Here is a 20850-nt window from a genome sequence, read left to right on the forward strand (position 1 = left end):
AGAGAGCAGCTCTGCCAGGCAGGGGCAGGCAGAGCTGGACCTGTGCACACACACACACACCTGTATGTACACACTCCTGGCCAACCCCTCAGTGCACACCTGTGTGCACACTCATGCATACGTAAGCACTACCAGAGGAACGGGGGCCCAGGTGCAGGAGCAACTTGCACCCCTGTGGTCAGGGTCTGGGACTCAGGTGGGGACTGTCCCGCCCCCCGAGGCTCTGGTTTGAATCTTCCTCAGGCACACAGTGGGGGCAGCGAGGGGCTGCCCACTGCCCACCCACCTCCTCCCGGTGCAGCCTGACTAGTCTCAGCAGCAGGAATGGCATGGTGGGGGCCTCCATGGAGGGTGGGTTGTCCCGCCCCTGCACCCAGACCCCTGGACTCTCTTACTGACCTTCTGCAGCCCCCATGCCTTATGCTCCAGCCAAATCAGGCTTGTGTCCACCTGGCTCAGACAGCAGGAGCCCCAGGATATGGGACTGCTCCATCCAACACAGCCGTGCTCCCCTACCAGTGTCCCAAGTTCAAGAGGACACACCCAGGTGCGCAAGCCAGGACCCTGGGGTTGCTTGGGCATCCCCTCAACTCTTCATGTCCAAGCCTAGTCCCTCAGGTGTTCCCCCCCCCCCACACAGATATCTTTCTTGATCCCTCCTCAGCTCAGATGCTCTGGGGTGCACTGCCTGGGGACAAGCCCATGCCCCTCCCCCATGCCTTCAGCCCAGCTGGAGCCATGCGGGGCCTCCATGGAGGCCTGCACAGTGGGCGGCACCCTTATCCTGTGGCCCTCAGGTCACCTGCACCTCGTGGCCTGGGGCCTGTGAGCAGTGCAATAGGGGCTGAGTGCACACTGCATGGGGTGCAGCCCCGCTCGTGGCCTGGGGCTTGCCCTGGCCCTTTCACTTCCTGGCTGTGTGACAGGTGCCTCAGTTTCCTCATCTGTAAAACAGGGACAATAGTTCCTGTTGCACAGACCAGACATGTTTACACAAGTACAGTGGGAGCTCTTGTGGCCCTTGTTTTGTGTCTGTGAAGGCCGTCCTGCACTCCTGGCCCTGCCAGGGCCCTAGAGGAAGGCCTGGTGCCTTCTGGGTGCCCACCTGTCCAGGAGAACTGTGATGACAGGTGATGAGTCCACCAAGTGTCCGCCATGGCCAGGTGCTCTGCCTGCCCTCCCTGCACTGCTCCACAGATAGGCTTCGGGAGGGGGCCGCACACTCCCAGGCATATGCAGCTGTGAGTGGGGGAATCCAGGGGTCGGCATCCCACTCTGCCCAGCAAATGTAGGGTCCTAGGGCATGAGACAGGGGGTCCCTGGCCAGCCTAACTAGTTCCACAGAGGGGGCCACGGCCACCCCTCCCAGGGCTGCAGGAAATGGCCTGGCCTCGCCTGCAGCCAGGGCCAGCGACTCTGGCTTCCCTTCAGGCTCGTTTCCTTTATCCGGTTGTTTTGCTCTGAATTCACAAAGCTCGGCCATCCCCTCCCCTCCATTTCCACCCCTTCCCCCCATTCCAGAGTGGAGCAGACGGATTCGCAACGTTTTAGAGCTGCAGGGGTCCCCCCCCCCAACCCCTACCCCCACCCTAAAGCCGTGGGGACTGAGCAGGAATTTAGCCCAGCGTCCCAAGCCGCCCCCTGCTGCTGGAGGCTGGGAGCGCTGTCCCCGCTCACGTGTGGCGGGAAATATACCTCCAGGCTCCCCACCCACGCGCGTCGGTGGCCCAGGGCCTGCTCCCCACCAAGAAGCAGACCCCAGGACAGCCCAGCTCCACATCCGGCAGGCGAAGGGATAACAGGGTCCGCGGCACCAGCTCAGTTTATTGAGACCTCGCGCAGTGCGTGGAGGGCGGCCGGGTACCCGGCAGGGTTCGCATCTCCAAGTCCTGCGCCCTCTAGGGATCGCGGGCCGCGACGAGGCAGGGGCCGGTACCCAGCGGTCAGCCAAGGTCGACAACAAGAGGGAGAGCTCGCGGTTGTCACCAAACGAGGCCAGGCCCCGTGCAGGGCACTCTAGGAGCCCTCCGCGGCCAAGGCGCGGAGCGCAAAGAGCTTCTCCCAGCAGGTGGCGACGGCGTCCAGGGCGCGCAGTAGGAACCGCCTCCGGCTGCCACGGCGCAGGCCAGGACGGGTCTGGGGCGGCCGGCTCCGCTGTCAGGGATGGGGCGATCAGCGAGTGCGCACGGTCCCCGCGCCCGCCCCCCGCAGCTCACATCCAGCCCCTGGGAGAGTCCTGGCCTGGTCACTGGGTCGGACGTAAGCCCCCAAACCGTGGGAACAGAGGGCCCGGGGTCCGGACCCGCACACACTCGGGGACGCACACCTGGTGCAGCGTCCAGCAGTGGCGCCGCATCACCGCCTCGGTGCGCAGGGCTACGGTCCATGCCGCTTTCTCCAGTGCCCCCCGGCGGCCCCCAGCCACTGCCCCGCGCAGGGTCCGACCCAGGGACGCGATGGACCTTAGGATACTGTGCTCCTGGGGAGGGAAGGGGGGAAATCGGGGGCTGGGGAAGAGCGCTATGGGGAGGCCTCAAGGAGGGCGCGGATAGGGTCCTGTCCCCCATACCTTCTGGGCACCGCAGGAGGCTCCCACCCGACTCCGCCCACGGCGGGCCGGCGCTCTAGTCTGGTTTGTCTGAATGAAATGCAGGTGTCTGGGGCCTGGCCCGCTCCCTTCGGCCCCTGGCCCACCCTGCCTCACAGCAGCCTGCAGGTCCTCGAAGATGACAGCGCGGTAGTGGCGTAGCACGTCGGGGACACTGCAGGCGCGGAGCCCGGCCCAGACTGGAGCGATCCCCAGCAGTACCAGCAGAAGCGCCCACAGCGCCGTCTTGGGGGGCACCTGGAAGGGTCACGAGGTCAGGGTGGGGCGCCCAGGCCTATGGAAGGGGCGTTCCTTCCAGTGCCCCTCAGGCAGTTTGTGGGGCCATGGCTCCCCCCAGCCTGGGGAGTCTAAGCAAGTGTAACGATGGCTATGTGGCTGTGCCCTACAACAAGGGGCCTGGCACAGGTCTGGCAGGGCTGATCCCTGCTGTGTCAGGCTTCAGAGAAACAGTAGCCTGCAAACCGATAGCTCAGGGCTGAGATTTGCGGGGTGAAGGGCTGGGAAGGAGAAGAGGGTTCCAGAGGCAGGAGCGCACCAGGCGTTCTGGTCTGCATGGGGGTGAGGAGGTAAGTGCCCACAAGACTGCGCAGGGCAGGGTGGCCTAGGTCTGGGGTGCATGTTCTGACCCCTCCCCGCCCACACAAGTGCTCAGCGCCCCTCTTGCTGAGCGCCCCCCATGCCCCAGCACACTGCTCACCTCTGGGTGCCCACAGCTCAGGGCTGCTGTCGCTCTGCCCTCCCTATAGGAGCCTGGGGCAGAACCAATCTGCTCCCACCATCAATGGCTCTGCTACAAACAGCTGAGAGCCATGAGAATAGAGGATCCCTGCACCCCCAACCCAATAGGGGTGAGGGCTCGGAGCTCAAGGCCACACCCCTTTGGAAGGGGAAGGCTTGGGGAAACCCCGAGGTGAAGGAAGGGGGCTACATTATGCTCCATCAGACCTCTCATTTAATGGCCCCCACCCCCAGAATGGAGGGAACCAGCTCTCATGGGCATAAGTCCACCCCCAGCCAGAAGCCCAAACGTCAGAAAGAGTGGCTTGTCCCCAGGCCCCCAGGCTGGAGTCAGACAGCGACTGGAAAATTAATCATGTGAACAGAGCGAGACCAGGACTCGACTCCGCTTCCCAGCCCTGGCTGGGGGTCCCACAGCAGCACCCCAACCAGCACCTGGACCTGAGTGTCTGCAGGGGCTCCCACATGGGTCACCTAGCAGCTGAGCCACAAGAGCAGATGCAATTAGCTGTGCCCCTTCTCAGTGCCCCCAGACATGCTGGACACCAGGGACGGACACCTCAGTGTCGCCCCTGTGCCTGCTGTGGGTCAGAGGTGACAATCAGAAGCAGAGAACAAGAGTTGGGGTAGGCTGGCTGCCCAGAGGTACTTGGAGGCCTGTCTGTCCCTGTCCCCCAGAGGGTTCAAGGCTCAAGCCAGCCCAGCCTGTGAGGACAGGGCAGGCCCAACACCAGGATCACCCAGCAGATACCACCCCCACCCCCACTGCTGGGCAAGACCAGGCTGAGCACCCAGGACCAGGCCTTGGTGACCGGAACCACCGGAGATTTCCGTCGGTGGGGCACGGCGGGACAAGCAGCTTTTCCTGGGCCATGCATGCTCTCTGCCCCTCAGCCCAAGGGAGCCCCCTCCCCAGCGGCCTGAAGCTGCTCACCATGAGCGTCTCAGGGTCAGGCCCTCCCTTACTCCCGCCAGTGGGTCTCCAACATGATCCTGGGGTCCTCAGGTGGGGAGTACGGCGGCCACTCCAGGTCCTGCTCCAAGCCCAGCCAACCCCGGCCAACCCAACGGGGCTTCCCTGGTCGGCTGCAACAGGGCGGCTGGCGGCAGGCGGACAAGGCTTTTGAAGTTGGCTCCTCCGACCAGAGGAGGGAGGGAGAGAGGGGAGGCCCCACGATCCCAGCCCTGCCCCCTCCCCCTCTCCCCACCCCCTATCCAATCGCTTCTTCAATTAACCTGACCCTGGAGCCCAGGGTGCTGGGCTCTCTTCTCATCCAGCGGGTCTTGGATTAAGCCGTCAGCCCCGGGGAGATGTGCTGTGGAGGAGGGGGGAGTGCCCAGAGGGCAGCGGGCAGCCAGGCAAGTGGGGGCGCTGCTCGCACTCATCAATCAGGGCCTTCCTCAGCCGTCAGCAGGTGCTGCCTCTCCCCCGGGAACCTGGCCGCTGGCAGACTGGGGAGCAGGCCTTAACCACCCCCACTGCGGCCAGCCCACGCACCCTGACATCCAAGGGTCCTGCCCCAGCAGGTCCCAGGGCGGGACTTCCCCTGTGGCCGGCGCTCAGCTCAGAGGTGCCTCCTGCCGCTTGCCCCTCCCAGCTGAGGGGTCTTTCACTGGGAAGGCCATGGCCGCTTGCCTAAACGGACTTGCGGGGAACTGGGCCACGGTGCCCTGCCCGGCAGTGCCAGGGTTGTCACTCTCCCCCCAGCAGCACAGCCTCTGGACCCACTTGCCTTCAGATGGAGCTGAAATAACATCAGCTGAAGAAAAGGTGAAGTACATCCCTCCCAAGCCCCCTCCCCCAAAAAGTAGTTTACCTCAAAGCACTTGAGAAAACAAAAATTAACCCTTAGACATTCACAGGTGATAATCCAGATGCTCTGGAACTTTCCAAGGGCCCTGCAGGACTCATCTGATATCAAGGCCAGAGGAAGTGCCCAGAAGCCACGCCCCACCCGGGGCACAGAGGGTCACCACAGCCCTGTGACAGCCAAGTCGCGGCCCTTCCTGGGCTCCGTTTTTCACATCTGTGGAGAGGGCCAGCTTTCAAGCCCCTAGAAGCTTCAGGACCTGTTCTTCAGTGTAACAGGCAGATCCCTTCTGCTTCCTCCAAGGAGTCCCGCCATGGCCACGGCCCCTTCCCAGACACCGGGCTGGTCTCCAACAGCACAGAGGCACGTGCACAGGTCCACGCGGGGACCCAAGGCCCAGGGAGGTCCTTTATCCTCACACTGGCCACGTCTCTCAGGCAATGCCTTTTTCAACTGAGCGATGAGCACAATTACAAGTGCTTTAGGATAACTGCTGATTATCAGTTAGCAAAAATTAATTCACCTGCACATGTGAGAACACCTCTTATTGGTGACACCTTCCTCCGACACAAGCCCAAGGGGACCTCCAGCAATCTTTCAGCAGCAGGCTTTCGGGAGCACTTTAGGGAGCAAGCTGCTGTGTACACTCACCCAGGGAAGTCACGGAGGGAAGTGCACATGCCCAGAGGGCACAGATGAGTCACCAGGGAACATGCACTTCCTCCCACCTGCTCCACAAAATCTCCAGAGTCATGCAGCCTCCCGTGCTTCCTCGAGGGCACGGAATGGGCTGTCTGTAAGAGGCCTCCTCGCAAACAAGAGCCAGGCCAGACTGGTGACAAGAGCACACGCCAGGAGGGCCGAGAGAAAACCAGCCTCTAAACACTACCTAGAAAACCTTTAATTACAGAGGACGGATGGACGCATGGGGCCCCGAAGCCCACCCCGCGGGGACTGGACAGTCAGAAGGTGTTCTTGATGCCGGCAGCCACCAGCATGAGGATGTCGCCAATCTTCTTCTGCCAGTGGGCGATGTCCTTGGACACGGCGCACCACAGCTGTCCGTGCCGCGGCTCGGCGTTCTCACAGCGCCGTCTCACCTCCTCCTGCTGCTCCTGGGTGGGCAGCACGGCTTGTGAGGCAGGGCTCCCAGGCCCTTCCCCACGCCTGCCCTGCTCCTGGGCAGAGGGCCCCACAGCAGCGCACCGTCCACACAGGCGCTGGCAGAACTGAGCCCCCACGTCTGTGCCTCGCACGAGTGCCGAGTCCCTGTCCTGCATAAGGACTTCCCGTGGGCAGCCCGGCCCTGTGAGCACAGCTCTGACAACGCTCGGCTCTGAGGGGACATCTGCGCCGGCTCGCCGGGAAGCCACAAGGACAGCACTCGGTGAGGCACGAGGACAATGCTCAGGGCCAGGACGCCACGCCCGTTTCTACTGTAACCCCAGGCCCCAGTTACTGGCCAGCTCAGTAAGAGGTGCTGCCAGGCCACTGGAAACGGCCCCCACATCTGAAGTTCAGGCTGAGGCCCACCCGCCAGCCCACCTGTGGCGTCCCCCAGGGGGCGGGACACACAGCTGAGGCTCTCACCTCTGTGCCATGCTGCAGCTCAAACTTGTAGAAGAAGGCCCAGGCGTCCCCCAGGTCCGAGTCGATCTTGACCGTGCGGTGGAACCACTCCCTGGCCTTGGTGATCTTCCGCTCACTCCAGAACAGCCTGTGGGGACACGGGCCAGGGCCCGCGTAAGCGGCCGCACGACGGTGCTGGAGTCAGCATGAGCAGCAGGCGGCCTGGGCGAGGCCCGGCTCTGGCCACTCTTGTGAGATGGCCGCTGTGGCTGGCACCACCCAGCGAGCCCTTGGGCTCCCAACAGGAGGGCTGAGGAACGGGGCCTGGCTACCCAGAAATCGCTCCACACCAGACCCGGAACCGTCCACCAGGTGTCTGAGCAAACTGCTTCTTAAAACACCCACACAGCAACACTTCACACTCCTCTAAGCTCTTCTTTTCCTCTGAGTGAAACACGAGATGACAGTAACCCTGATAAACTAGACTAGGGCTTCGGTTAGGAAAGGGAGGGGAGCTGTCAGCCGGTCCCATCAGGCCGCCTCCGGTGGGAGCCCAAGCCCACCCTGAGGAGGTAGGCTCAGGTCAGCACGGGAACCTGGGCCCACAGCAGGCGCAGACACCTGACACCAGGCCACGAGTGAGGACCATCTGAGACCAGTCCACATGTCGGGGAGGGCAAAACAAGAGGGTGGGGGGCGTGGGGGCTCGCTGCCACCCAGCACCCAGCCCTGCTCTCTCTGCAGACAGAGGCACCAAAGCAGAAGCACCACTGAGCACCACCCCAACACCAGGCAGCTGCTCGGGCCGGTCTCAGTCACCAAACGGAGTAATTTCATGTTCTGATAGCTTGATTGTTTTTTAAGCCTTGTGGTATTCTTAATTGCTTGGTGTTAGATAAACTGTGATGTTAAAAGCACAAATCCAGATAGCAGGCAGCAGTGTGGGGAGAGCAGGAGTGACTTGTTTACTTTAGCAAAGCTTTTTATGAGGTTTTATGGCACCCTATCCTATCCCGGTGGCAAACACACAGGTCACTCTGGGAGGCGGAAGCACAGGGCAGGCGGGAGAAGGTCCGGCCCCTCGCAGCTGGAGGAGGCACAGGGGCGCCGCTGGTGCGTCCTGGTCGCCTACACCCAACCCCTGCACTGCATTCTGGTCCCACTCCTCTCAGGATGTCACCCTCCTTCTAGAAGGGTATGGGGTGGCTCTCCCTGTCCTGCTCACCAGTTTTCCCAAGGACCCCAGCTCCCCCCACGCCCCTGACCCAGCGCCCAGCGCATGGCGTTCAGTCCCTCGCCAACCTCCTCCTGTCATTCATTGTCTTCGCACCCCGGGTACACTGACTGGGCCTGACCAGGGGGCCCTGGATCGCTCCCAGGGCACCAAGCGGAAGCGTCGACGTGGGGAGGACCATTTCCTTGCTTACAGTCCTCTGAGCCAAAGGAGCTCAGACCAACCTCAGCAAGTGACATAGACAGAAGAGCAGTGTCCCATCAGCAGTCTGGGACACACGAGCCCAGACGAGGCCGCCCTCCTGGGGGTCTGGAACGGCCCAGGCAACCCAGGCAGCACACGTCTGCATGGCTTCTGCCCGGAGATGCTCTAGCCTCAGGTCAAGGCCAGATCAGTGCATCAGGGACCGGGAGCCCACCGACACCCTGGCGAGAGGCCCCGTCAGGCCCCTGAGGGTCAGCCCCACGGGGATACCCTACTCACTTGGCAACGGCCAGGAGCACGTGCGGGTCGTGCTCACACTTCTTCAGGGCATCCACACTCTTGGTCTTCCTCTGGGGCCTTGCCTCGAGAAAGATGGCTTCAGACCACAGGACGCCTGAAATGCAGACAGAGACGCCACCCTCAGACTCCCACCTCTGCTCTCAGAGACACATCCACACACAAGGCTGCCCAGGGTGTCCACAGACCTGCCTAGGGGAGAACCACAGGCTGCATGTGCCCACCCACCCTGCTGCCCGCCTGCAGCCACAGCAGTTCCAATGGCACAGGGGGCATCAGGTCAGAAGCCCCAACAACCTTCAAGGTTCCATTCCCACTGTCTCAGTAATTTCACATCTAAGAACTGACTGGTCAAAACAATCAGAAATGCTAGTAAAGATTTCTGCAGAAAGATGGTAATCTTGAATTAATATCAGATTAAAAATCGAGCAACAGGTGAGAGGTGCATTTTTGGAGTATTCACAGGCGATTCTATGAAGCCACTAAAAAATTTACATTCTCGAAGATTCATCGATAATGGAAAAGTCTCACAAAATTTTCAGCTTAAAAAAGGCGAAGAATTATCCACCCAGTCGTACTTTAATTCTGTGCAATAGGTACAAGTGTCAGCAGTGCTATAGAACAACTAAGAGCAGGGGTTTCCGAGTGGTGGGCTTCCAAGGCGATTTCATGTCCTTTTTACTCCAAGTTTAGGTTGCATGTGCATCACTTACAGACTGGGGGTAAAATTGTAAGTTAAGCTCTTAGAGAAAAAGGAATGGTAGCACCTCAGAATAGGAACTTGAGAGCGTGATCAGTTCCAACGTCTCAACGACCACGTGGAGCTGAACCAACCTGTGAACACTGGGCACTGACATCTGCCCCTGGGGACACGCCCACCCGCCTGCCTGCCAGGGCGCCTCACCAGAGCTGGGGCACTCCTGCAGAGCCTTGGCCATGAGCGTGTTGGCGATGTTCTTCAGCCCCGCACGGTACTCCAGTCTCACTGACTCCAACCTAGGACAGAGGCCGAGAGGCAGGTCCAGTGCCGGGCTCCCACAGCCTGGCCCTGACCACTTCTAGAAGCTACTGGAGAACCACAGCAGCTGGAGCTGCTGCCCCGCCACGGAGCAGTGGGGCGTCAGCGTCCCCATTAGGCCCACCAGCAGCTGCCACTGCAATGGAGACCTAGGACACTGACGTCACTCAGTCACTCAGCTGCCAGTGAAAATGTGGAGCATGAGGACAGACTGGCATTCTGGTGGCTGCTGGGACAGCGACCTGCCCATCTGTCTGGACTCTCCTCCAGCTTCTGCCTCACTCTCCAGCCCTGTATGACACTCTGAGCCCTACACTGCATCTCTGAGCAGTTTCCTAGGGAAAGAATGCCAGCATCATCTGACGAACTCCTATTCATCCCTCAAGGCCTTGCCCAGACATTACCTCTTCCATCGAGTTGCTTTCTTGGCTTCAGTTATCCCTAATTCCTCATCATTAGCTCCTGCCTCCCCTCAATAGCTTCTACCAGAGCACAGATTAAACTGCAACAAACATCCACAGGCCCATCTGAGCACCCAAGCCGGCCCCTGAGGAAGAGGCCGTGATCCCTCCTGGCCAGCACCTGCAACTCTTCTCCTTGGGCCTGAGCTGAAATGCCGCACAAATAACTACACATGAGCACCTGAGTGAGGACAGCCCCTGAGGTGTGCGCTGGACCAGGACTCACCACAGGTCAGGGTTCTTTGGGTTCTTCAGGCGAGACTTCTCCAAAATGGCCCGGGCTCGGGTCAGCTGCCCAATGTTCTCCTCCAGCCGGGATAGCAGAAGCCACAGGGGTGTGGAGTGGGGACATTTCTTCAACTGCAGCCAACAAAGACAAGGAAGAGACAGAGAGGCATGGCTGGAGTCTGGGACGGACTGTGACAGCTGTGGCCGGTTCCTTGAGCCGGCAGAGTCCAGGCTGCCTGTGTCCACGGAGACCCACCCACTTCATGTCTGGGTTGGGAGTTTTCTGTCCATGCTGTGCTGTGCACACGCTTGTGCAGGGTGTGTGTGCACACCGCGCTGTGCACGTGTATGCAGGGTGTGCGTGCGCACGGCAGCCTGTACATGCCAGGCGCCCTAACCTGAGTGCCGAATGCAGCGCTCACAGCTTAGAGGGACCCTGGGAGACCGGCTGTGGGGACGGCCGGCAGCGCCCAGAGGAGCAGCGCAGGACTGAGGGAGGGAACTGGGTGCCGGCGGCACAGGCTCACCCCTTGGCTGTAGGCCTCCCGCGCCTTCTCCGCCAGCCCCTCCTGCTCCTCCATCTGCCCCTTCATCATCCACAGCTTGGGGAAGTCCTCGTAGTGCCGCAGCGCCTCCTCGCACAGCTCCTGGGCGGCCCCGACGCTCCCCAGCACCCACTCCAACTTCACCGACTTCATGAACACCTGGGAGCAAGCAGCCGTTAGCACCCCGGCCCTGTCTGGACGGGGTGGCCGTTGGCCCCGGCGCAAGCCCAGCCGCTAGCACTGGGCTGGGCTGGTGTCTGCATGGTACATGCTTAAGGCTACTTAAGGCCACGTGACAGGTGACCCTCCACACTGTTTATCCCGCTGCACTTTTATGTCCTTTGTAAGCTTGTGGGACAAGGTGGGGTGTACACACATGAGGACATTTCCAAGTGGAACTTGAGGAAATGAACTCAGGGCACCTTGGCTTTGGTTTCTGTCCCCCACGTCCCTCTCCCGACAACGTGCACCGGGGTGGCCCGTGTGGCCCCGTGTGGCCTGGGCGGCTCCGCTCACCCGGGCGGTGGGGGCGCTGCTCCGAGCCTTGGCCAGCAGCCTCCGGGCCCGCTCGTACTCATTGTTCTCTGACTCCAACTTCACGGCTGCCAGCCAGATCTCCTCGCTGTTGGGGTTGGCCTGGGGGAAGCACAGAACCATCAGGATGGGCTTGGAATGAGGCAGTCCGGGCAGATCACACTTCATCCCAGCAGCCGGCCTGGGCGCTTCCGGGGCTGGCAGACAGCAGAGCAGAGTCCGGCCCGAGTATGCCGACTTTTCTGAACACAAGCCAGCCTGGCTTACTGCTATGGGCACGAGGCCTCTTAGGTACTCAGGAGCAACGCTGGCCGTCGCACAGCCATCCTCTCCGGGACCCCCTCCCAAGCCTAAGCAGCCTCTCAAAGCCGGAGCGGGTCACTGTCACCCTACCCACATGGATCCGCCATACCCAACCTGCTCCTTCCCATGCCTGCTGACAAGGAACTGACCACTCCGGTGTGCCCACATGGCCGGCCGGAAAGATGCCCAGGGAATTGCTGACAGTGTGGAGAGGACTCCCAAGGGTCGGGACTCAGCCACGTACAACCCAGAGTCCAGCGGAAAGGTGGGCAGGGCCCTTGCAGCCTCCTGAGGAGCAGCCGCACAGTGAGAGGCAGCAGTGCGGGGGTCTGTGACTACTCAGAGAGGGGCAGTGCCCTCAAACACAGCAGAGAGCAAAAGGCAAGCTCCAGGCCAGTCCCTCACAGGATTTACTCAAGAAATGACAGGCTTTGCTATGTCAGCCCAGGTGACAACAGCAGATCAACGTTCATAAGGCACTCCACAGTTTGTGCAGAGTATGCCACAAACTCCTGACACCCATGCTGTCATAAAGTGTCAGGATGTTACATGTGACAATAAAAGTAAAATACTTGCAAAGCTCATGACATCAGCTACAATAAGCCTGGCTGGGTGCAGCTGTTTGAATGTAACTCCACCCATCTATAGGGCTCACGTGTGACCCCGCGTGTCCCCATGCTCAGGGCAGGGGCACAGAGCTTCTTCATCCAAGGATTGGACAGCCCAACTTCTGTTCCGAGTGTGGCTGTCACTCGTTCCTGTGCTCCATCCCTCCCAGAGATGCCGCCTGTCTGCCCTGTGTTCTGACATTCAGCCTGTGGTCACACTGTGTGGCCGAGACCAAGAGGTAGGTGTCCACCCGGTGGGCTCAGGCCAGAAGAGCACCTGAGTCCTCTGCACATCCCCTCTCGGGCCAGCCCCCATCAGGAACGGGGCGAGGGTCTGAGGAGGGCGCACACCAGCGCCCTTGCACTCTGGCCGCCCCTCACCTGGAAGGCCAGAGCCAGGATGCTCCTCGCCGCAGGCACGTCACCTGCCAGCCACTTGGACTTGGCGCCCATGAGCCACAGCACCTCCGCTTTGGGGCAATGGGCCACAGCCCTCTGCAGCAGCGCCTCCAGGGACTCCCTGTAAGACAGAGGGCCACGGTCACCACCAGAGCACACGGGCACTCGCAGCCGTGGCGTGGGCGCTGCAAAGACAGTTACTGCTCCAAAGTTCGACACCGTAAATGATTGACCAAGTTTTACGATGGGGAGAGTGTGGGGAAATCGTCCCTCTCCATAAAGGTTCCAGCACCAACCACTGAAGAGGGTGCTACAAAGCAGCGCATTGTTTCACAGCAGAGCCTGAGAGACCCTTGTACAGCGTGTGTCCTGGAGGGAGCGATAACTTCACGGTCTGGGTGACAGGAGAGGCCTTTTCATCTTTAACCACAGATCCGCCGATAAAGATTACGACCCTAGTCTATCCTTTGGAACCCAGAGACACCGTCTTATTGGAAGAAAGTTATCTTAGGTCACCGTTGAGCAAGAAGACCGCCAGCCAGGGTCTCAGGTGTGAAGCCCCCAACCCTTGCATGCCCGCCAGCTGTCACACAGCGGCACACATGACCTCCTTGGGCCTCAGCAGCAAGACAAAGCAAGTGCCCAGATCTGAAGCCGGTCCGAGGGAAGCCTGGCAGTGCCCACCCTGCTTCCCAGACGACCCAGAGCCCAGGCCCCAGCACTCGGCCCCTCATCACTCCGGGAGTTGGCCAGATGCGGGGGGCGCAAGCAATGGGGGCAGGGGCACTCCCTGCGTGCAGGACCCACAGCAGCATGCCACTGAAGCCACAGCTGGTGCGAGGCTCCATTCTGTACTTGTACAGGGTGAGCCAGCACATCATCGCAAAATGTCCCCAAAGGAGTCAACTTCAAAGCACCAGCCAGCTGGCGGGAGTGGTGAGGGGACCCGAGCTGCAGCTACACACGCAGGAAGACACCCTGAGAAGACTGCGATTAAATACCATCACGGAAGAGAAGGAGTGAGGGATCAGGGTTCCCAGCTGTGGCCCTGGTGACCGGCAAGGCCGGTTCCCACCCAGCACAGGGCGCGGCAGAGGGCCCAATGCCCGGGTCGGCCACTTAACACCAGAAATTGCAACATCTAATCTAATCAGCAGTCCCCGCCAATAAGACAGGCCAGAAAGGTTTTTTCAATTAAAGGGCACAATTAGAGAAAATTGTCAAGGACCTCCTCAGAGCACAAATCCAGCCCAAAGCCAAAGCCAAAGCCAGCGCAGCTTAAATGAAAACAGGCCTGCCTGGGCCCAGATGCCACACCGCCCACACCGCTGAAGCCAGTACCGGCAGCACGGGGGTTCCACAGGGGCTGCAGCGGGCTCAGCTACAGGCCCTTCGCGTGGGCAGAGACCCCTCAGTTTCCAACTAGAGGACAGTGACAGTCCTATGGCGAGAGGAAGCGCGAGGCCAGCTCCCACTGCCAGCTCCCACGTGCCACGGAAGCTCCTCCCCTCTCCACTCCACCCCTCCCTGCAGAGGGGGGCTGGGAAGGTAGGCACTGGCCTGCCTGCGGGGCAGCACACGGGGCGGGGCGTCCCACACCATACCTGGTGCCGTGGTTCTTCTCGAAGTAGGCGGCCCGCAGCCACACGCTCTTCTTGCTGGGGAACACTTGCAGGGCGTAGGCGTAGATGGCTCGTGCGCACTCCAGGGCATTGTGGGCTACACACTAGAACAGAGACAGGTGTGAGACGGTGCTGGCCTCCCCAGCGACGGCATCTGCCGGAAACCGCACACCGGGTGATCCAAGAAGCACTACCCAGGAGGGAAACCCCAGGAGAGGGACACGAGCACTAAAACTGGAGCACGAGGGCCTGTGACGGGGTCTGCCAGCCTCCACAAAGGACAGGCGTGGGCACAGAGGGAAGCAGGGTGGGCACGGTGGGGACGGCGCCACGCACATTGGTTCCTTTTTAAAAACCGGATGCAGTGCGTCGTTTGTTAGAAAAGCTGCACTCATTGGAAACCTGTAAACGCAGGTCACTAGCAAGGAGAGAAAAGAGAGCCGTCTGTTCAGACAACTACCACAAACCCTTCCCACTTTCTTGAGGTGTCTCTCCTTACTCAAAAGTGACTTTATTCCCTGGCTAGTGTCAAGCAGCAGAACAAGACAGCCAGCCAATCTCTGCAGTGACAATCTGTCTGGATGGCCCAGCCCCCGGACACTCAGTGGAACACAGCCCCACACGAGACAAAGGCCAGTGACCAGCACAGACGTCAGTGCTGGGCACTCCCTGATGGCCCGTGAGAACCTGCCTGCCTCCCTATGCCACACTCTGCGAGTCTCTTGTACCAAGAAGGGGCATGTGACTTGAGGTGAGTGAAAGGCCATCAGGAAGTGTATCAGGAACAAAGATTTGCAACTGTGAAAGTAAAAGAGGCGTGCAATGGAGCAGGGAGGGCAGCTGGGTCACCCAAGGCCACTTCCCAGATGGACACTGCCTTCTCAGACAAGACCGCTAGCAAGCCACCCAGGGTGCAAGGACCACCAGCATGGAAAAGGGTGTGCAGGAGGAACAACAGCAAGGACGCAGCTCTATCCTCCTCCTTGGTCACACGGCCACATGAGTCAATCACCACAGGACCCAGGAAGGGCCCTGCCTCGGGCATGTCCTGACCTGGAGTGTCCAGGAAGCGAGGGAGGGAGGATGCCAGCTGAGAATCAGACCCCTGTGTCCCTCTCTGTGACTCTGACAAAGGTCCTGGAGGCCAGTCACTCAGACTTTTGGGATCAAGTGATAGCAACCCATGGTCTCGGGTGTGGGTGGGCTGGGCTGGCCAGTGCCTGGGTGGTGAGAGCACAAAGATGACGTGGGTCTCACCCAGAATTGCAAAGCTCTTTGAAGGACAACTGCTTACTCCAGTACATGTGAAAAAGAGGACAAGAACCCAAGGAAACCTGACACGGCTTGTGGTCTCTGCTCCCACATGTGTCCCCCGCAGGGGACTGTCCCTCCCCCCGAGGCCTCCAGCATTGTCAGCAGCAGTAAGGAAAGCAGACAGAGGCGAGTGTCGAAATGCATTCAGAGGAAGAAGAGGCTCAGCATCCAGGGTTTAGAGATCATCTTCTAATACAGAGCCTGTGTAGACACTTACTAAGTTATTCCTATTTCTGGACATCATAAACGTTACATAGTAAAAAGCTGTTACAAACCCATGATGGTTGGCCTGTGTCCTGATCCCGACAAAGCAAGTGTGCACAGGCCGTCTGCAGGCCGTGCAACCCGGCACATGGGGGGCAGCAAGCTCATAGAGCAGAGAGGGCCGCCAGTTCTAATGTGAGGGAGGAGAGGGGGTCTCTCCATCAATGTTCAACTCCTATTAATAACCTCAAATAAAATGCAGAAGAAGCGGTGTTTAGAAAATGAGCATTTTGGGCTGGCCAAGTGGCGTGTTGGTTGGGAGTTGGCTTGGGACGCCAGCTCTGAGCAGCAGGGCCCTGGTTTGGATCCCACATGGGGGCCAGTGACGCTGCACCCTCTACAGCTAAGATGGTGAACAACAGCTCGACTTGGAGCTGGGCTGCCGTGAGTGGCCAGCAACCAGCGTGAGCTGCCAAGGGCTGCCATCCAGTGGCCGGCGAGCGGCTGCCTCACCCAGGAAGAGTGCAATGATAATACCAACATGGGCCAGTGAAGCGACGTCCTCCACAACTAGACTGAAGAACAAAAGGACAGCAACTTGTCTGNTCCTCCACAACTAGACTGAAGAACAAAAGGACAGCAACTTGTCTGTTTCCCTTCCCTGATTCCCCAACACTGTTGCCCTCCCCCAGTTCCCCAATAAAATCTTTAAAAAAAAAAAAAGAAAATGAGCATCTGGCCAATACCGCGGTAATAACTGATATAAGCCAAAAACATCATTAACGGACCCGCACACTAGTCGGCCAAAGCCTGGTGAGAAGTGGGGTATTTATAGTCTCAGAGTGTCTTCCCACAAAGAAAGACCCCTTAATTAAAAGGAAAAAAATAGTAGCCTTCCAGGGAGAAACTTGGCAGACGTCACGTGAGCTGGATGGGCACATCTGTGTCCCAGCACAGCTCACTAGGACAACCCAACCCATCTTGAGCCACGTGGAGGCTGGGTGAGGGGGCTCTACAAAGCCACTAGCCCGTCTTCCTCAAAAACACCAGAGTCCTGGAAACCAGAGACAGACCAAAGCCCTCCTTCAGAGCATCGAGGCCATGAAGGCCCGAGGACGTGACCGGGCAGCTACTCAACCAGAACACAGCTGGGTTTTCCTTGCGATAAAGGACACACAGTGAGCCAGCTGGTGAAATCTGAACATGGTCTGCAAATTACGTAACAGCACTGCATCAATCAACAGTGATTTCCTGATTTGAGAGCTATGCTGTGGTTGTGTAAGAGACTTTCCGTTTTTAAAGAAATGCACACTGAAGTATTTAGAGGTAAAGAGCCATCCACGACTGTGCTACTGACTCTCAAACGGTTCGAAAACAAGTGTGTGTGCGTGCACATGCGTGGAGAATGAAAAAGCAAATGTGGTAAGATGGGTTAATTTTGGGGAATCTGGGTGAAAAGCATATAAGAATTCTTCGTACATTTCTGCAACTTTTCTGTTAAGTCTAAAGTTATTTCAAAATAAAAAACTAAAAAAAGAGAGGATCAACTTTATCAACTTGACCCCATGATCTCTTCTCTGGAAACCTATTCTAAGGAAATTATCTCAAAGTAGGCAAAAGCTCTGTATGCAAAATGTTTTCTGAAGTGCAATTTATAATAGAAACCTCACTGAGGGCGGGGGCAGCCCAGACCCAGATGCAAACAGCTAGAGCCAAGCGAGCCTGGTCATGGAGTCCAAGCTGGCTCCAAAGCTCTGCCAATCAGCAAGTAGCTCTGCCCGTAAACCTGGGTTAGGGAAACTCATTCCTTACAATGGCAACTATGTTTAAGACTCGACGGATCACAGACTGCGCCCCTGCCCCCACCCCCAGCCTACCTCTAAGGAGCCGGCCCGTGACCATAAGCCCACTTACACTGTCAGCATCTTCCATCCAGGTGTGCTTGCGGTCTTCTTCCTCGATCCCGATACCAATCACGGCACGCATGACCGCCTGGCAGGTGGCCACACTCCCAGCCTTGTCACACTCCTCAGCATCCTAAAAGAGGGACACAAAACTGCATCTGCAGCGCAGAGTTGGACGGTGATAACCGGCAGGCGGTGTGGGCTCCGAAGGTTCTGATGCCTTGGGGCCCCTGCGTCCTGCTCGCCGATGTACCCATCCCTGCCACCCACAGATGATGGCTGGACGATACCCTTTCAACAAATATCACATAAGCACCTACTGTGCGCCAAGTGCTACACAGGCAGCTCAGTGGCTGTAAGAGGCTCCTACACTCTAGACACTTCCCAAGTAGCTGGAGTAAAAGACAAGTTCACGACACTTGAGCCTGCTGGTTGGGAAGAAACACTCCAACCAGACAGGCAGACCTGTGAAGCGTAACGGAGCCCTGCAGAGGCAGTGGGATAGAAAGCTGGGGGAGGGACCGTCACGACGGCCGTCCATCGGGCAGGTGGGCAGCCAGAGCAGCACTGGGCTTCAAGAGAGCCTGGGACGCAGCAACGCACCACTGAGGTCTCCTGCCATCAGCTAGGACAGGACCCACAATGCAACAGACATGAAACACACAGCTCTCTTTCAAACATCTGAAAAGAAACTTAAAGCCATTCTCATCCTATCAGCAACATCGAAGCGTGTGCCGACACACGGGCATTTGTGGGTGGCTGAGGGGCACGTGTGGACGACCTGCCGGAGGGCACGGCGTGTTCCCTAGCACAGGGAAAGGAACACAGGCTGGCTGAGCAGGCCCACTTTCGGGGACTCGCACCATGTCAGGCGGCGCATGTGCTGGAAGCAGGCAGTGCTCCAGAGGAAGAGCTGGCGTGCCGAGTGGGCCGGGGGGGGGGGTGCAGCGCGGGGTTTCCCTGGGTGTGACACAAGCAAAGCAGCCCTCACAGAGCCCCAAGGGGACCTGCGAGCACTGGAGAAGCATCCCAAGGGTCGAGGCATTCCAAAGAGACCCCCGAACCACGTGGAGCTCAGCAGGGAGGCGCGTTAGGACAGGCGGCGAGCTGAGGGTGGCCGCAGGGAAAGGGGTCAGCAACGCCTGAGGCAGAGAAGCCGGATGGGTCAGTTTAGGGGCCAAGAAAAGATGCACGGGGGACACGTCGAGCTGTGGTGCCGTCACATGTTCCAGGGGTCGCAGGGCCACAGGGAGCGCCCAGAGCACAGTCCACATTTGGGAGTCCCTGGCATGTAAAAAACATCCTTAGCAACAAGTGTGATGAAATCATCAGAAAGGTGAGCACAGAAAGGCCTTGGGAAAGGCTCTGGGCTGAGCTGCCAAGTTATTTCAAATGTGAGAAGGGAGGGCAAACCAGGAAAGGAGGTGCTGGAGACAAGACGAGACAAGATGACAACAAGGTGTGCAGTGCACGTGACGTGATTCAGGTGCGGGAGGTGGATGTACCACACGCTCCCAGGAGGTCTGCGGTGGTGCCGTGCGGTCAGCGCCTCCTGCATGGGTTCCACCAAGAGTGGGAAGTGGGAAGGCAAGGATTACAGGACATTTAGTGGAGTCTGGGACACAGTAGGTGCTCAATAAATGGTGACTTGCCCAGGAAGCAAACCACCCCAAAGTCGTAACACTCTTCGCAAATGTCATGAAAAATTTAAGCATTAACCTTAAATGGCCGAATGCAAAGGTGGTGTCCGTTCAGATCCTTTGCATTACATTCCGGTATAAGCGTAGTAACAGAAAACAAATTTTAAGGAAAGTTTCCAATGAATGCAGCTCTAGCTCACGCTGTATTTTCTGCACACTGGCACGGTCTCCATGAAGGGGCTGCAGGGGTGGCCTGAGAGCTGCCAAGGGGACAGGGCACCTGCCGTCACCTCCTGCCGTCCACTTTCCTGACAAGATGGAAATGCAGCCGGGCAGAATGAACTTGCCAAGCGCACCCCAAAGGAGCTCAGGGGCGGCAGTGCAGAGGGGCATTTCCAGGGGACAGATTGGCTCTTCCTCTGCTCCACTCTCAGGAGCAGTGCGGCGAGCCCCATGGAATGCACTCAGCAACCAAAAAGCTCTGAGGACCACAGGAAGAACTGCCACTGCCAGCCAAGGCCCCCACTCCTGAGATGGCCAAAGAAACCAGACAAAAATGTATGAAGCAGTGGGTGTCAAGACACTGGACATCAATGACGGGCCGTGCGGCTGAAACGGAAACAGTCGAGGGGAGCCCATGTCTGCTCAGCTCACTGCCTGGGAGCGTTTCCAGGCCCAGTGCAGGGAGGGGCCCAGGAGGAGCCGGTGGAGGAGGCGGCGCTGACAGCCCCAGAAGAGCAGGGAGGAGAGAGGCCCTGGCATCTGCTCCCCAGAGGGTCCCCCATGAGTCTTCACTGATCACCAACCAGCGCAAGAGGGCTGGAAACAGCCCGTCAAAAGGATAGTGAGAACCACCCTCAAGGCCGCCAGGGACAGTGCCAGACTGGAAACTCCAGGGGACGCAGGACACTGGGCAGAGTACACAGACAGGTCCCGCCTCCACAGGGGAGGTGGCCCTAGACTGTCCCCAACCAATGACGTCTTGAGTCCGGCCTAGCTAAGTGTCAAAGCGAGGCCCAAAGGATCAAAACGTCTCCAGTAACATAACTGCATCCAGCACAGAAGTCCACAGCGTTCACAGAAACGCAAAAACACCCAGCACCCAACAAGGGAGAGCTCAGTGCCTGGCAACCAATCAAAGGTTACCAGGCATGAAAGAAACAGGAAAATGCAGCTTACAATGAGGGGAAAAAATATCTATCGGAAAAACCCAAAACGGATACAGATGTTGGAAGCAGCAGACAAGGACAGTGAGACAACTACTGGACCCGTACTCCTCATGTTCAACGTTAAGTGGAGACACGAAAAGACATGAAAGAAACTTTGAAAAGACAAAATTCAATTCCTAGAAATGAAAATAGCAAGATCTGAGAAAAACACCCTAGACGAGATAAACATCAGGTCACACATTACAAAAAACAGGTTGGTGAAACTTGAGTACAAAGCACTAGAAGCCACCTAAAATGAAAACTGAAAGAAAAAAAAGGATAATTTAAAAAAATGAGCAGGGCGTTGGGCCGGCGGAGTAGAACGTTGGTTAAGAGCTGGCTTGGGACGCCAGAGGGCCCCGGTTCAGATCCCACATATGAGGGCCAGTGACACTGCCCTC

The 20850-nt window shown here is 58.6% G+C and overlaps 1 protein-coding gene across 1 annotated transcript in view; it reads right to left on the reverse strand.

The window, feature by feature from the left end:
• Nucleotides 1–6036: 6036 nt before the first annotated feature.
• PRPF6 (pre-mRNA processing factor 6) overlaps nt 6037–20850 on the reverse strand; it is a 35168-nt gene continuing 20354 nt past the window's right edge. Inside the window, exons 12-21 of the mRNA XM_019637212.1 lie at nt 17612–17734; nt 14162–14283; nt 12540–12678; nt 11230–11349; nt 10696–10872; nt 10167–10300; nt 9366–9457; nt 8444–8558; nt 6748–6874; nt 6037–6272 (exon numbers count right to left, since the gene is read on the reverse strand). Coding sequence (XP_019492757.1) covers nt 6120–6272; nt 6748–6874; nt 8444–8558; nt 9366–9457; nt 10167–10300; nt 10696–10872; nt 11230–11349; nt 12540–12678; nt 14162–14283; nt 17612–17734 — 1302 coding nt within the window. The 3' untranslated portion in view covers nt 6037–6119. The remainder of the gene's footprint in view (nt 6273–6747; nt 6875–8443; nt 8559–9365; nt 9458–10166; nt 10301–10695; nt 10873–11229; nt 11350–12539; nt 12679–14161; nt 14284–17611; nt 17735–20850) is intronic.

The sequence above is a fragment of the Hipposideros armiger genome, unplaced genomic scaffold (genome assembly GCF_001890085.2).
Source record: "Hipposideros armiger isolate ML-2016 unplaced genomic scaffold, ASM189008v1 scaffold_32, whole genome shotgun sequence".
In the NCBI taxonomy this organism is placed as follows: Eukaryota; Metazoa; Chordata; class Mammalia; order Chiroptera; family Hipposideridae; genus Hipposideros; species Hipposideros armiger.